At 42.2% G+C, this 15,811-nt stretch overlaps 1 protein-coding gene across 3 annotated transcripts in view; it reads right to left on the bottom strand.

Moving 5' to 3' along the window:
- LOC110514837 (guanine nucleotide-binding protein subunit beta-5b) overlaps positions 1–15,811 on the bottom strand; it is a 54,511-nt gene that overhangs the window by 14,545 nt on the left and 24,155 nt on the right. Inside the window, exons 2-9 of one of the 3 annotated variants that reach the window (XM_036963421.1) lie at positions 13,438–13,587; positions 12,492–12,603; positions 12,005–12,141; positions 11,737–11,778; positions 11,542–11,618; positions 11,280–11,412; positions 8,979–9,122; positions 7,181–7,272 (exon numbers count right to left, since the gene is read on the bottom strand). In XM_036963421.1, coding sequence (XP_036819316.1) covers positions 7,181–7,272; positions 8,979–9,122; positions 11,280–11,412; positions 11,542–11,618; positions 11,737–11,778; positions 12,005–12,141; positions 12,492–12,603; positions 13,438–13,563 — 863 coding nt within the window. In that variant the 5' untranslated portion in view covers positions 13,564–13,587. Of the gene's footprint in view, positions 1–7,180; positions 7,273–8,978; positions 9,123–11,279; positions 11,413–11,541; positions 11,619–11,736; positions 11,779–12,004; positions 12,142–12,491; positions 12,604–12,802; positions 13,405–13,437; positions 13,737–15,811 lie in introns of those variants that run through there. The other 2 variants (XM_036963422.1, XM_036963423.1) reach the window with 2 other exon arrangements.

Here is a 15,811-nt window from a genome sequence, read left to right as displayed (position 1 = left end):
GACAGTGAAGCTGTGTAAAGGGTTAGGTTTAGGGTTGATGGATGCTGTACTGTAGAGATTATGTGGATACTATAAGGGATAGGGGATCTGTAGACAGTGAAGCTGTGTAAAGGGTTAGGTTTAGGGTTGATGGATGCTGTTAGCTGTACTGTAGAGATTATGTGGATACTATAAGGGATAGGGGATCTGTAGACAGTGAAGCTGTGTAAAGGGTTAGGTTTAGGGTCGATGGATGCTGTACTGTAGAGATTATGTGGATACTATAAGGATAGGGGATCTGTAGACAGTGAAGCTGTATAAAGGGTTAGGTTTAGGGTCGATGGATGCTGTTAGCTGTACTGTAGAGATTATGTGGATACTATAAGGGATAGGGGATCTGTAGACAGTGAAGCTGTGTAAAGGGTTAGGTTCAGGGTCGATGGATGCTGTACTGTAGAGATTATGTGGATACTATAAGGGATAGGTGATCTGTAGACAGTGAAACTGTGTAAAGGGTTAGGTTTAGGGTTGATGGATGCTGTACTGTAGAGATTATGTGGATACTATAAGGATAGGTGATCTGTAGACAGTGAAGCTGTGTAAAGGGTTAGGTTTAGGGTTGATGGATGCTGTACTGTAGAGATTATGTGGATACTATAAGGGATAGGGGATCTGTAGACAGTGAAGCTGTGTAAAGGGTTAGGTTTAGGGTTGATGGATGCTGTACTGTAGAGATTATGTGGATACTATAAGGGATAGGGGATCTGTAGACAGTGAAGCTGTGTAAAGGGTTAGGTTTAGGGTCGATGGATGCTGTTAGCTGTACTGTAGAGATTATGTGGATACTATAAGGATAGGTGATCTGTAGACAGTGAAGCTGTGTAAAGGGTTAGGTTTAGGGTTGATGGATGCTGTTAGCTGTACTGTAGAGATTATGTGGATACTATAAGGATAGGGGATCTGTAGACAGTGAAGCTGTATAAAGGGTTAGGTTTAGGGTTGATGGATGCTGTTAGCTGTACTGTAGAGATTATGTGGATACTATAAGGGATAGGTGATCTGTAGACAGTGAAGCTGTGTAAAGGGTTAGGTTTAGGGTTGATGGATGCTGTTAGCTGTACTGTAGAGATTATGTGGATACTATAAGGGATAGGTGATCTGTAGACAGTGAAGCTGTGTAAAGGGTTAGGTTTAGGGTTGATGGATGCTGTACTGTAGAGATTATGTGGATACTATAAGGATAGGGGATCTGTAGACAGTGAAGCTGTGTAAAGGGTTAGGTTTAGGGTTGATGGATGCTGTACTGTAGAGATTATGTGGATACTATAAGGGATAGGTGATCTGTAGACAGTGAAGCTGTGTAAAGGGTTAGGTTTAGGGTTGATGGATGCTGTTAGCTTTACTGTAGAGATTATGTGGATACTATAAGGGATAGGTGATCTGTAGACAGTGAAGCTGTGTAAAGGGTTAGGTTTAGGGTTGATGGATGCTGTACTGTAGAGATTATGTGGATACTATAAGGATAGGTGATCTGTAGACAGTGAAGCTGTGTAAAGGGTTAGGTTTAGGGTCGATGGATGCTGTTAGCTGTACTGTAGAGATTATGTGGATACTATAAGGATAGGGGATCTGTAGACAGTGAAGCTGTGTAAAGGGTTAGGTTTAGGGTCGATGGATGCTGTTAGCTTTACTGTAGAGATTATGTGGATACTATAAGGGATAGGGGATCTGTAGACAGTGAAGCTGTGTAAAGGGTTAGGTTTAGGGTTGATGGATGCTGTACTGTAGAGATTATGTGGATACTATAAGGGATAGGTGATCTGTAGACAGTGAAACTGTGTAAAGGGTTAGGTTTAGGGTCGATGGATGCTGTACTGTAGAGATTATGTGGATACTATAAGGGATAGGTGATCTGTAGACAGTGAAGCTGTGTAAAGGGTTAGGTTTAGGGTTGATGGATGCTGTACTGTAGAGATTATGTGGATACTATAAGGGATAGGGGATCTGTAGACAGTGAAGCTGTGTAAAGGGTTAGGTTTAGGGTTGATGGATGCTGTACTGTAGAGATTATGTGGATACTATAAGGGATAGGGGATCTGTAGACAGTGAAGCTGTGTAAAGGGTTAGGTTTAGGGTTGATGGATGCTGTACTGTAGAGATTATGTGGATACTATAAGGGATAGGGGATCTGTAGACAGTGAAGCTGTGTAAAGGGTTAGGTTTAGGGTTGATGGATGCTGTTAGCTGTACTGTAGAGATTATGTGGATACTATAAGGATAGGGGATCTGTAGACAGTGAAGCTGTGTAAAGGGTTAGGTTTAGGGTTGATGGATGCTGTTAGCTGTACTGTAGAGATTATGTGGATACTATAAGGATAGGTGATCTGTAGACAGTGAAGCTGTGTAAAGGGTTAGGTTTAGGGTCGATGGATGCTGTACTGTAGAGATTATGTGGATACTATAAGGGATAGGTGATCTGTAGACAGTGAAGCTGTGTAAAGGGTTAGGTTTAGGGTTGATGGATGCTGTACTGTAGAGATTATGTGGATACTATAAGGGATAGGGGATCTGTAGACAGTGAAGCTGTGTAAAGGGTTAGGTTTAGGGTTGATGGATGCTGTTAGCTGTACTGTAGAGATTATGTGGATACTATAAGGATAGGGGATCTGTAGACAGTGAAGCTGTGTAAAGGGTTAGGTTTAGGGTTGATGGATGCTGTTAGCTGTACTGTAGAGATTATGTGGATACTATAAGGGATAGGTGATCTGTAGACAGTGAAGCTGTGTAAAGGGTTAGGTTTAGGGTTGATGGATGCTGTACTGTAGAGATTATGTGGATACTATAAGGGATAGGTGATCTGTAGACAGTGAAGCTGTGTAAAGGGTTAGGTTTAGGGTTGATGGATGCTGTACTGTAGAGATTATGTGGATACTATAAGGGATAGGGAATCTGTAGACAGTGAAGCTGTGTAAAGGGTTAGGTTTAGGGTTGATGGATGCTGTACTGTAGAGATTATGTGGATACTATAAGGGATAGGGGATCTGTAGACAGTGAAGCTGTGTAAAGGGTTAGGTTTAGGGTTGATGGATGCTGTACTGTAGAGATTATGTGGATACTATAAGGATAGGGGATCTGTAGACAGTGAAGCTGTGTAAAGGGTTAGGTTTAGGGTTGATGGATGCTGTTAGCTGTACTGTAGAGATTATGTGGAAACTATAAGGATAGGGGATCTGTAGACAGTGAAGCTGTGTAAAGGGTTAGGTTTAGGGTTGATGGATGCTGTACTGTAGAGATTATGTGGATACTATAAGGGATAGGGGATCTGTAGACAGTGAAGCTGTGTAAAGGGTTAGGTTTAGGGTTGATGGATGCTGTTAGCTGTACTGTAGAGATTATGTGGATACTATAAGGGATAGGGGATCTGTAGACAGTGAAGCTGTGTAAAGGGTTAGGTTTAGGGTCGATGGATGCTGTACTGTAGAGATTATGTGGATACTATAAGGATAGGGGATCTGTAGACAGTGAAACTGTGTAAAGGGTTAGGTTTAGGGTCGATGGATGCAGTACTGTAGAGATTATGTGGATACTATAAGGATAGGTGATCTGTAGACAGTGAAGCTGTGTAAAGGGTTAGGTTTAGGGTTGATGGATGCTGTACTGTAGAGATTATGTGGATACTATAAGGGATAGGGGATCTGTAGACAATGAAGCTGTGTAAAGGGTTAGGTTTAGGGTTGATGGATGCTGTACTGTAGAGATTATGTGGATACTATAAGGGATAGGGGATCTGTAGACAATGAAGCTGTGTAAAGGGTTAGGTTTAGGGTTGATGGATGCTGTTAGCTGTACTGTAGAGATTATGTGGATACTATAAGGGATAGGTGATCTGTAGACAGTGAAGCTGTGTAAAGGGTTAGGTTTAGGGTCGATGGATGCTGTACTGTAGAGATTATGTGGATACTATAAGGGATAGGTGATCTGTAGACAGTGAAGCTGTGTAAAGGGTTAGGTTTAGGGTCGATGGATGCTGTACTGTAGAGATTATGTGGATACTATAAAGGATAGGGGATCTGTAGACAGTGAAGCTGTGTAAAGGGTTAGGTTTAGGGTTGATGGATGCTGTTAGCTGTACTGTAGAGATTATGTGGATACTATAAGGGATAGGTGATCTGTAGACAGTGAAGCTGTGTAAAGGGTTAGGTTTAGGGTCGATGGATGCTGTACTGTAGAGATTATGTGGATACTATAAGGATAGGTGATCTGTAGACAGTGAAGCTCTGTAAAGGGTTAGGTTTAGGGTCGATGGATGCTGTTAGCTGTACTGTAGAGATTATGTGGATACTATAAGGGATAGGTGATCTGTAGACAGTGAAGCTGTGTAAAGGGTTAGGTTTAGGGTTGATGGATGCTGTTAGCTGTACTGTAGAGATTATGGGAATACTATAAGGGATAGGTGATCTGTAGACAGTGAAGCTGTGTAAAGGGTTAGGTTTAGGGTTGATGGATGCTGTACTGTAGAGATTATGTGGATACTATAAGGGATAGGTGATCTGTAGACAGTGAAGCTGTGTAAAGGGTTAGGTTTAGGGTTGATGGATGCTGTTAGCTGTACTGTAGAGATTATGTGGATACTATAAGGGATAGGTGATCTGTAGACAGTGAAGCTGTGTAAAGGGTTAGGTTTAGGGTTGATGGATGCTGTTAGCTGTACTGTAGAGATTATGTGGATACTATAAGGATAGGGGATCTGTAGACAGTGAAACTGTGTAAAGGGTTAGGTTTAGGGTTGATGGATGCTGTTAGCTGTACTGTAGAGATTATGTGGATACTATAAGGATAGGGGATCTGTAGACAGTGAAACTGTGTAAAGGTTAGGTTTAGGGTCGATGGATGCTGTACTGTAGAGATTATGTGGATACTATAAGGGATAGGTGATCTGTAGACAGTGAAGCTGTATAAAGGGTTAGGTTTAGGGTTGATGGATGCTGTACTGTAGAGATTATGTGGATACTATAAGGGATAGGGGATCTGTAGACAGTGAAGCTGTGTAAAGGGTTAGGTTTAGGGTTGATGGATGCTGTACTGTAGAGATTATGTGGATACTATAAGGATAGGGGATCTGTAGACAGTGAAGCTGTGTAAAGGGTTAGGTTTAGGGTTGATGGATGCTGTTAGCTGTACTGTAGAGATTATGTGGATACTATAAGGATAGGGGATCTGTAGACAGTGAAGCTGTGTAAAGGGTTAGGTTTAGGGTTGATGGATGCTGTACTGTAGAGATTATGTGGATACTATAAGGGATAGGGGATCTGTAGACAGTGAAGCTGTGTAAAGGGTTAGGTTTAGGGTTGATGGATGCTGTTAGCTGTACTGTAGAGATTATGTGGATACTATAAGGGATAGGGGATCTGTAGACAGTGAAGCTGTGTAAAGGGTTAGGTTTAGGGTCGATGGATGCTGTACTGTAGAGATTATGTGGATACTATAAGGATAGGGGATCTGTAGACAGTGAAACTGTGTAAAGGGTTAGGTTTAGGGTCGATGGATGCTGTACTGTAGAGATTATGTGGATACTATAAGGATAGGTGATCTGTAGACAGTGAAGCTGTGTAAAGGGTTAGGTTTAGGGTTGATGGATGCTGTACTGTAGAGATTATGTGGATACTATAAGGGATAGGGGATCTGTAGACAATGAAGCTGTGTAAAGGGTTAGGTTTAGGGTTGATGGATGCTGTACTGTAGAGATTATGTGGATACTATAAGGGATAGGGGATCTGTAGACAATGAAGCTGTGTAAAGGGTTAGGTTTAGGGTTGATGGATGCTGTTAGCTGTACTGTAGAGATTATGTGGATACTATAAGGGATAGGTGATCTGTAGACAGTGAAGCTGTGTAAAGGGTTAGGTTTAGGGTCGATGGATGCTGTACTGTAGAGATTATGTGGATACTATAAGGGATAGGTGATCTGTAGACAGTGAAGCTGTGTAAAGGGTTAGGTTTAGGGTCGATGGATGCTGTACTGTAGAGATTATGTGGATACTATAAAGGATAGGGGATCTGTAGACAGTGAAGCTGTGTAAAGGGTTAGGTTTAGGGTTGATGGATGCTGTTAGCTGTACTGTAGAGATTATGTGGATACTATAAGGGATAGGTGATCTGTAGACAGTGAAGCTGTGTAAAGGGTTAGGTTTAGGGTCGATGGATGCTGTACTGTAGAGATTATGTGGATACTATAAGGATAGGTGATCTGTAGACAGTGAAGCTGTGTAAAGGGTTAGGTTTAGGGTCGATGGATGCTGTTAGCTGTACTGTAGAGATTATGTGGATACTATAAGGGATAGGTGATCTGTAGACAGTGAAGCTGTGTAAAGGGTTAGGTTTAGGGTTGATGGATGCTGTTAGCTGTACTGTAGAGATTATGGGAATACTATAAGGGATAGGTGATCTGTAGACAGTGAAGCTGTGTAAAGGGTTAGGTTTAGGGTTGATGGATGCTGTACTGTAGAGATTATGTGGATACTATAAGGGATAGGTGATCTGTAGACAGTGAAGCTGTGTAAAGGGTTAGGTTTAGGGTTGATGGATGCTGTTAGCTGTACTGTAGAGATTATGTGGATACTATAAGGGATAGGGGATCTGTAGACAGTGAAGCTGTGTAAAGGGTTAGGTTTAGGGTTGATGGATGCTGTTAGCTGTACTGTAGAGATTATGTGGATACTATAAGGATAGGGGATCTGTAGACAGTGAAACTGTGTAAAGGGTTAGGTTTAGGGTTGATGGATGCTGTTAGCTGTACTGTAGAGATTATGTGGATACTATAAGGGATAGGGGATCTGTAGACAGTGAAGCTGTGTAAAGGGTTAGGTTTAGGGTTGAAAAAAACATTTAAAACTTCAAATGGTTTTGCTGGAGACAGCCAGCAAACCACTTAGCAACCGTTGCACTTTTCTTACCATCATAGTAATCGCACAATAGAATTTACAACCAGAGGGAAAAACAGTTAATCAATGCTGTTAGCTGTACTGTAGAGATTATGTGGATACTATAAGGATAGGGGATCTGTAGACAGTGAAACTGTGTAAAGGGTTAGGTTTAGGGTCGATGGATGCTGTACTGTAGAGATTATGTGGATACTATAAGGGATAGGTGATCTGTAGACAGTGAAGCTGTGTAAAGGGTTGATGTGGATGCTGCTACTTACTTGACACAGTTGATGTCAGAGTCGTGGGTATCAAACGACTGGACGTTCTGCCCTGAGCGCAAGTCCCAAACGTTAGCCTTCTTATCAGAACCCTGGAATGAACAAACAGACATGTTAGGGGAGGGACAGAGAGATAGATAGATAGATAGATACAGTGCCTTGCGAAAGTATTCGGCCCCCTTGAACTTTGCGACCTTTTGCCACATTTCAGGCTTCAAACATAAAGATATAAAACTGTATTTTTAACAACAAGTGGGACACAATCATGAAGTGGAACGACATTTATTGGATATTTCAAACTTTTTTCAAAAATCAAAAACTGAAAAATTGGGCGTGCAAAATTATTCAGCCCCTTTACTTTCAGTGCAGCAAACTCTCTCCAGAAGTTCAGTGAGGATCTCTGAATGATCCAATGTTGACCTAAATGACTAATGATGATAAATACAATCCACCTGTGTGTAATCAAGTCTCCGTATAAATGCACCTGCACTGTGATAGTCTCAGAGGTCCGTTAAAAGTGCAGAGAGCATCATGAAGAACAAGGAACACACCAGGCAGGTCCGAGATACTGTTGTGAAGAAGTTTAAAGCCGGATTTGGATACAAAAAGATTTCCCAAGCTTTAAACATCCCAAGGAGCACTGTGCAAGCGATAATATTGAAATGGAAGGAGTATCAGACCACTGCAAATCTACCAAGACCTGGCCGTCCCTCTAAACTTTCAGCTCATACAAGGAGAAGACTGATCAGAGATGCAGCCAAGAGGCCCATGATCACTCTGGATGAACTGCAGAGATCTACAGCTGAGGTGGATCTCTGGCACAAATCTGGCCTTTATGGAAGAGTGGCAAGAAGAAAGCCATTTTTTTAAGATATCCATAAAAAGTGTTGGTTAAAGTTTGCCACAAGCCACCTGGGAGACACACCAAACATGTGGAAGAAGGTGCTCTGGTCAGATGAAACCAAAATTGAACTGTTTGGCAACAATGCAAAACGTTATGTTTGGCGTAAAAACAACACAGCTCATCACCCTGAACACACCATCCCCACTGTCAAACATGGTGGTGGCAGCATCATGGTTTGGGCCTGCTTTTCTTCAGCAGGGACAGTGAAGATGGTTAAAATTGATGGGAAGATGGATGGAGCCAAATACAGGACCATTCTGGAAGAAAACCTGATGGAGTCTGCAAAAGACCTGAGACTGGGATGGAGATGTGTCTTCCAACAAGACAATGATCCAAAACATAAAGCAAAATCTACAATGGAATGGTTCAAAAATAAACATATCCAGGTGTTAGAATGGCCAAGTCAAAGTCCAGACCTGAATCCAATCGATAATCTGTGGAAAGAACTGAAAACTGCTGTTCACAAATGCTCTCCATCCAACCTCACTGAGCTCGAGCTGTTTTGCAAGGAGGAATGGGAAAAAATGTCAGTCTCTCGATGTGCAAAACTGATAGACATACCCCAAGCGACTTACAGCTGTAATCGCAGCAAAAGGTGGCGCTACAAAGTATTAACTTAAGGGGGCTGAATAATTTTGCACGCCCAATTTTTCAGTTTTGTTGTTGATTTGTTTGAAGTTTGAAATATCCAATAAATATCCAATAAATGTCGTTCCACTTCATGATTGTGTCCCACTTGTTGTTGATTCTTCACAAACAAATACAGTTTTATATCATTATGTTTGAAGCCTGAAATGTGGCAAAAGGTCGCAAAGTTCAAGGGGGCCGAATACTTTCGCAAGGCACTGTAGATAGATAGATAGGAGACACACACACACACACACACACACTGACCCCGGAGACGAAGGTGTTTCCAGTCTCAGAGGGGGCGAGGTCCAGAGTGAGGACATCAGCAGAGTGACCGTGGAAACTCTGCAGCAGCTGACCACTCTCCACGTCCCACAGCGCACTGGTACCGTCCCCACTGGATGTCAAGATCTACACACACACACACACTTTATCAGGATACTGAAACACACACAGCAACACACACACTTTATCAGGATACTGAAACACACACACACACACTTTATCAGGATACTGAAACACACACACACACACACTTTATCAGCATACTGAAACACACACACAGCAACACACTTTGTCACGATTCTGAAACACACACAGCAACACACACACTATCAGGATACTGAAACACACACAGCAACACACACACTTTATCAGGATACTGAAACACACACACAGCAACACACACACTATCAGGATACTGAAACACACACACACACACTTTATCAGGATACTGAAACACACACACACAGCAACGCACATTAATTGGCCACATCTTAATGAGTGCTTATTTCCTTTGAAATGGGGTCTGTTTGAATAGACAAAATGAACAGCTTTGTATGTGTAAAAAAACATGGCATGCTAGCTCCATCCTGGTGGGGCAGTGGACTAATTCCATGGATAGAGAACATTAGATTATAGGTTCAAATCTCATTGATGCAGTGACACAAAAAATGCATGTGTTTGCATGATTAATGACTAAGGAAATTAATTTCTACGTTTTCAATCATGCTTGGACTTCAAAAAAGTTAACCCAAAATAAGCTAGCAGAAACATTCAGTGAAAGTTTTAAAGAAGTTATTCTAAAACCTCCAAATAACCTATAATGTCTATTCTCACAGTGTTAAGAAAAGGTTCAAGGAATCAGAGTAAAACGTTCTCACAACCTCCCTACAACCTAAAAATAAACATTCCCAGAACAGGCTAAATGTTATTTTCTGTTCTCAGAACATTTAAATAAAGAAATCTGTTTTACCGGTCAGGAAACGTATGGCTTCGTTCTCGCAACCAACGTGAAGCCAAAAACATACATTCCTACAACTTTCAAGGAACCAAATGTGCTAACTGTGTGTTCACTAGGAACCAAATGTGCTAACTGTGTATTCACTAGGAACCAAATGTGCTAACTGTGTATTCACTAGGAACCAAACGTGCTAACTGTGTATTCACTAGGAACCAAACGGGCTAACTGTGTATTCACTAGGAACCAAACGTGCTAACTGTGTATTCACTAGGAACCAAACGTGCTAACTGTGTATTCACTAGGAACCAAACGTGCTAACTGTGTATTCACTAGGAACCAAACAGGCTAACTGTGTATTCACTAGGAACCAAACGTGCTAACTGTGTATTCACTAGGAACCAAATGTGCTGTGTATTCACTAGGAACCAAATGTGCTAACTGTGTATTCACTAGGAACCAAATGTGCTAACTGTGTATTCACTAGGAACCAAATGTGCTAACTGTGTATTCACTAGGAACCAAATGTGCTAACTGTGTATTCACAAGGAACCAAATGTGCTGTGTATTCACTAGGAACCAAATGTGCTAACTGTGTATTCACTAGGAACCAAATGTGCTAACTGTGTATTCAATAGGAACCAAACGGTTGATATGAAACATCCCCCTGTCAGTCAGACAAAGATATGAAACATCCCCGTCATACAATAATGATATGAAAGTGAGACTGAACTGAGATTGACTGGGGCAATGTAGTCTCGACTCTCCACAGCCCTGTGCTTTATTCCACACACACACACACACACACACACACACACACACACACACACACACACACACACACACACACACACACACACACACACACACACACACACGTCTTCACAGCTCAACACCCACCAACAGACCCCAGTGCATTAGGGAGACGTAGATTGTGTGTGTGCCCCCTTAGGTATGAGTTTTCAGCTCTGACAGATAAAGGCCTCTTAATGTCTATTAATACACTCACAATGGACGGCCATCTCTCTCTATGGGCAACTTCTCTGTTTCCTCTCCTCTCTCTCACGCTTTCTCTCATCACCTTCTCCTCATCCGGCTATAATTCTCAACAGTTCCTCTCCTGTCTAGCAGAGATGAATTATTAACAGCCTTAAACATCTAATATTTCCTTCCTTCTATTCCTCCCTCCCTCTATCCATTCACTCCTCCTTGTTCTGAAAATCTCAATTTCCTTCCCTCTCCTCATTGTGTTGTGTGTGTCTGAGTGTGTCTATGTCTGTGTGTGTGTGTGTGTGTGTGTGCATGTATGTGTGTGTCTAGTCCCTAACTTGCATGTCAGAGTTGGTGAAGGTGCAGCCGGACAGGTAGTTGGTGTGCATGGCAACCGACTTCTTCTTGGCCGCCAAGTTCTCGTCCTTGTCCAATGAGAGAGGGTACACTGAGCACTTATTATCCAATCCCCTGTCAGACAGACAGACAGACGAGAGAGAGAGATTTTAACATCAAGCCCTCAAGCCAGTACTTCAGCATCAAGCCAATACCTTTCTTGGGGCTAAGGGGTTAAAGGTCAGAGGTTAGGGTGAGACTCACCCACAGGCGATGGCACAGCCAGAGGGGGCGTAGGCACACGCCATCACCCACGTAGTCGGCATGGTCACTGCATGTTCCTAGAACACAGTGTGCATATACATTAACGTAAATAAGCCTGGTTAAGACCGCTCCACCATGGGACTGAATTAGGCTGCCATTAGTGCACTCACACACACTCCGGCTGCTTTTACTAACCTTATTGGTGGTGAAAGCATCCCATACGATGACCTTCCCATCCTGGTAGACAGAAGACAAGGAAAATGAATGAAGAAGGGAGGAGAGAGGGGAGAGAAGGGAAGAAGGGAGGAATGAAGAGGAGGAGTAATTGATATAAGTGGAGTCAGGGAGTTCAGCACCATGGACAGGGTTGTGACCAAAACACACTAATGACAGTAGAATAGAAGGAGGATAGGGGGATAGGGTGGAGAGGGAGGAAAAGAGAGCAGTTCGTGTGTGTGCATACCTGTGAGGAGCTGACAATGCGTCGTTTGTCTTTGCACCAGTCCATACAGAGCACCTTGTTGCCATGGCCCTTCAGTGTCCTCCGAGTCTTCATGTTTAACTCACCAAGAGCTTCTGCCTTCTCAGCTACCTTCTCCACTACACACACACACACACACACACACACACGCGCAGTTAAAAACTCTAGTAATGACAATGAATTGTCGTGTAAATGAATAGGTAGGATATTTATTTGATCACCCTGATGCAGGAAAACTTTGCTGCAATGCTCTCTATTAACTATCTTCTGGTAGTTTATCTAATGCGCTTTCATGGCCACGGGCAAATCTCTGGAAATTACATGTCAGATGATTTTTGGCATGAATATCAAATTCAGTTGGGATATAATAACGGATATAATAATAGCTTCTGCATAACTTTCATGTTTAGGGTACAGACAGTAAACATTTTGTGCATCGCGAGGCCCCTCTCCCTCCCATTAAACTCACACTCCACATCGTGCAGCTTCTTCCGCTCCTCCTCGAGCTTCTTCCTCAGCGTCTCGCTCTCCGCCTTCAGCGACTTCAGAGTCTCGCCGCTCGCAAGGCCCTGGCACGCCATCTTTAGAGAGGAGGAACGAAAGAAGGGAACGGGGAAAGGACAGAAAAGGGAACAGCAAGAGCAGATGTTTTTAGTCGCGCGCTGGCTGCTCCCGTCAAGGCGGCTCTGCCTTCCTACAGCTGGTGCGTATTCATTACGCCGATTCTGTTGCAAAACGTTTCTTAAACGGAAGCAAACGGAACGAAACGGAGAGACCTACCTGCATTTTTCCAATATGAACTCTAGTTTTTGTTTGGACTAATGAATATGCCCCTGATGCTGCTGCCGCGCTGATGTGCTCCTTCTCCCCCGCTCTCTCCCCTTCTCCCCCTCTTTCCCTGTCTCTTGTCTCACTCGCTCTCTGGCAAGTCTCTACCTCTCCCTCTCTTTCTATATCTCTGTTTTTCTCGCTCCAGAGAAGCCACTATGACTGTCTTTGGTAGTAATTGTACTAAATATAGCCTAACTTTCCTCTAATAATGTTCATGTAAATACTTGACAGAAAAATCACATTTTCCATATTTTATTTTACCACATTGCAGTTTCCTTGTTTAAATGTATGTTATTTTCCTTTGAAAGGTGTTTTTGCACCTATTGTTGTTTAGAGAAGTGAAAGACAAGGTTGCTGTAAGTGTGGATGAGCTGCCAGAGAGAAGGGAGTACAGATAAAATTAGGTGGTGAATTCATCCAGGAATGGTGTGTGTGTGTGTGTTTGTTGAAAGAGGCTCGCTGCTACTGTATATCAGACAGATAGGGAGGCTGCATTCTCAGATGGGGTCCTCTCCAACCCCCTAAAAATACATAAAGAATCTCAAATCTATCCGAGGTTAGAGGTCATGGGTAAAGAGACGTACAATCTCCATGCATAGTGAGCAGTAGTTGATGGGTTCAGTCTTGATGTATAGATTCATCAAGGGGCGGTTCTCTGAGCAGCTGTCACACGGCCCGAAAGTGATGGCCAAAAACGTCTGGTCACACATGGCTGCAGCTGATTAACCACAGACCTGTATAGAGGAGAAAAGGAACACAGTGTCAACATTCAGGTATGAGAAATAACACACATACACACTGTTATCGATTCACCTGAAGGGAGCATTGCTATTTTGTGTATGTGTGTGTGTGTGTGTTAGAGAGTGTGAGTGTGAGTGAGAGAGAGAGAGACTCATCCACATCCTTTACTATTTGTACATTGTTAAAACACTGTATATATATATATATATATATATATATATATATATATATATATATATATATATATATATATATATATATATATATATATAATATGACATTTGTAATGTCTTTATTGTTTTGAAACTTCTGTATGTGTGATGTTTACTGTTAATTTTTATTGTTTATTTCACTTTATATATTATCTACCTCACTTGCTTTGGCAATGTTAACACGTTTCCCATGCCAATAAAGCCCTTGAATTGAATTGAATTGAATTGAGAGAGAGAGAGAGCGAGAGAGAGAGAGAGAGAGAGAGAGAGAGCGTGAGCTAGAGAGATAGGGAGAGAATGTGTGTATGTGTGAGTCAGTTAGAGAGAGATAGTGAATAAGAGACAGAGTGAGAGGATTGAGGGAGTGAGAGTGTGTGTGTAGGTGTGTGTGTGCTGACAGCTGTGTTGACGATAAGCAGTGGGGAATCTCCCTCCTGCCTGATCCTGCTCAGAGAAGGGGAGAGCAGTAGGCCTATTTTAGGAGATGCATGCACACACACACTTGGATGTACATTATTACACTGTATAATGGTGGGGATCGGTAACTGCCACTGATAGTGATAGTCTGAGGAATGAATCATAGACATGCAGAGCTGGATATGGACCTGCAATATACAATGTGTAGAAATAGAACAGATATATAATGATATAATGACCTGCAATATCTATCTGTTCTATTTCTGCAGTGTCCATATTGCAGGTCGTTATCTATCTGTTCTATTTCTATAGTGTCTAATGAACTGCAACATAGACACTGCAGAAATAGAACAGATAAATAATGAGCTGCAATATACACAGTGTAGAAATAGAACAGATACAGTTGAAGTCGGAAGTTTACATACACTTAGGTTGGAGTCATTAAAACTCGTTTTCAACCACTCCACACATTTCTTGTTAATAAACTATAGTTTTGGCAAGTTGGTTAGGACATCTACTTGTGCATGCCACAAGTCATTTTTCCAACAATTGTTTACAGACAGATTATTTAACTTATAACTCACTGTATCACAATTCCAGTGGGTCAGAAGTTTACAGACACTAAGTTGACTGTGCCTTTAAGCAGCTTGGAAAACTCCAGAAAATTATGTCATGGCTTTAGAAGCTTCTGATAGGCTAATTGACATAATTTGAGTCAATTGGAGGTGTACCTGTAGATGTATTTCAAGGTCTACCTTCAAACTCAGTGCCCCTTTGCTTGACATCATGGGAAAATCAAAAGAAATCAGCCAAGACCTCAAAAAATAAAATTGTAAACCTCCACAAGTCTGGTTCATCCTTGGGAGCAATTTCCAAATGCCAGAAGGTACCACGTTCATCTGTACAAACAATAGTACGCAAGTATAAACACCATGGGCCCACGCTGCCGTCATACCACTCAGGAAGGAGACGGGTTCTGCCTCCTAGAGAAGAGCGTACTTTGGTGCGAATCCCAGAACAACAGCAAAGGACCTTGTAAAGATGCTGGAGGAAACAGGTACAAAAGTATCTATTTCCACAGTAAAACGAGTCCTATATCGACATAACCTGAAAGGCCGCTCTGCAAGGAAGAAGCCAATGCTCCAGAAATGCCATAAAAAATCCAGACTACGGTTTGCAACTGCACATGGGGACAAAGATCATACTTTTTGGAGAAATGTCCTCTGGTCTGATGAAACAAAAATAGAAGAACACCATCCCAACCGCGAAGAACGGGGGTGGCAGCATCATGTTGTTGGGGTGCTTTGCTGCAGGAGGGACTGGTGCACTTAACAAAATAAATGGCATTATGAGGAGGGAAAATTATGTGGATATATTGAAGCAACATCTCAAGACATCAGTCAGGAAGTTAAAGCTTGGTAGCAAATGGGTCTTCCAAATGGACAATGACCCCAAGCATACTTTCAAAGTTGTGGCAAAATGGCTTCAGGACAACAAAGTCAAGGTATTGGAGTGGCCATCACAAAGCCCTGACCTCAATCCTATAGAACATTTGTGGGCAGAACTGAAAAAGCGTGTGCGGGAAGCT

This window comes from Oncorhynchus mykiss, chromosome 26, assembly GCF_013265735.2.
Source record: "Oncorhynchus mykiss isolate Arlee chromosome 26, USDA_OmykA_1.1, whole genome shotgun sequence".
In the NCBI taxonomy this organism is placed as follows: domain Eukaryota; kingdom Metazoa; phylum Chordata; class Actinopteri; order Salmoniformes; family Salmonidae; genus Oncorhynchus; species Oncorhynchus mykiss.
This window is presented reverse-complemented; position numbering and strand designations above follow the sequence as displayed.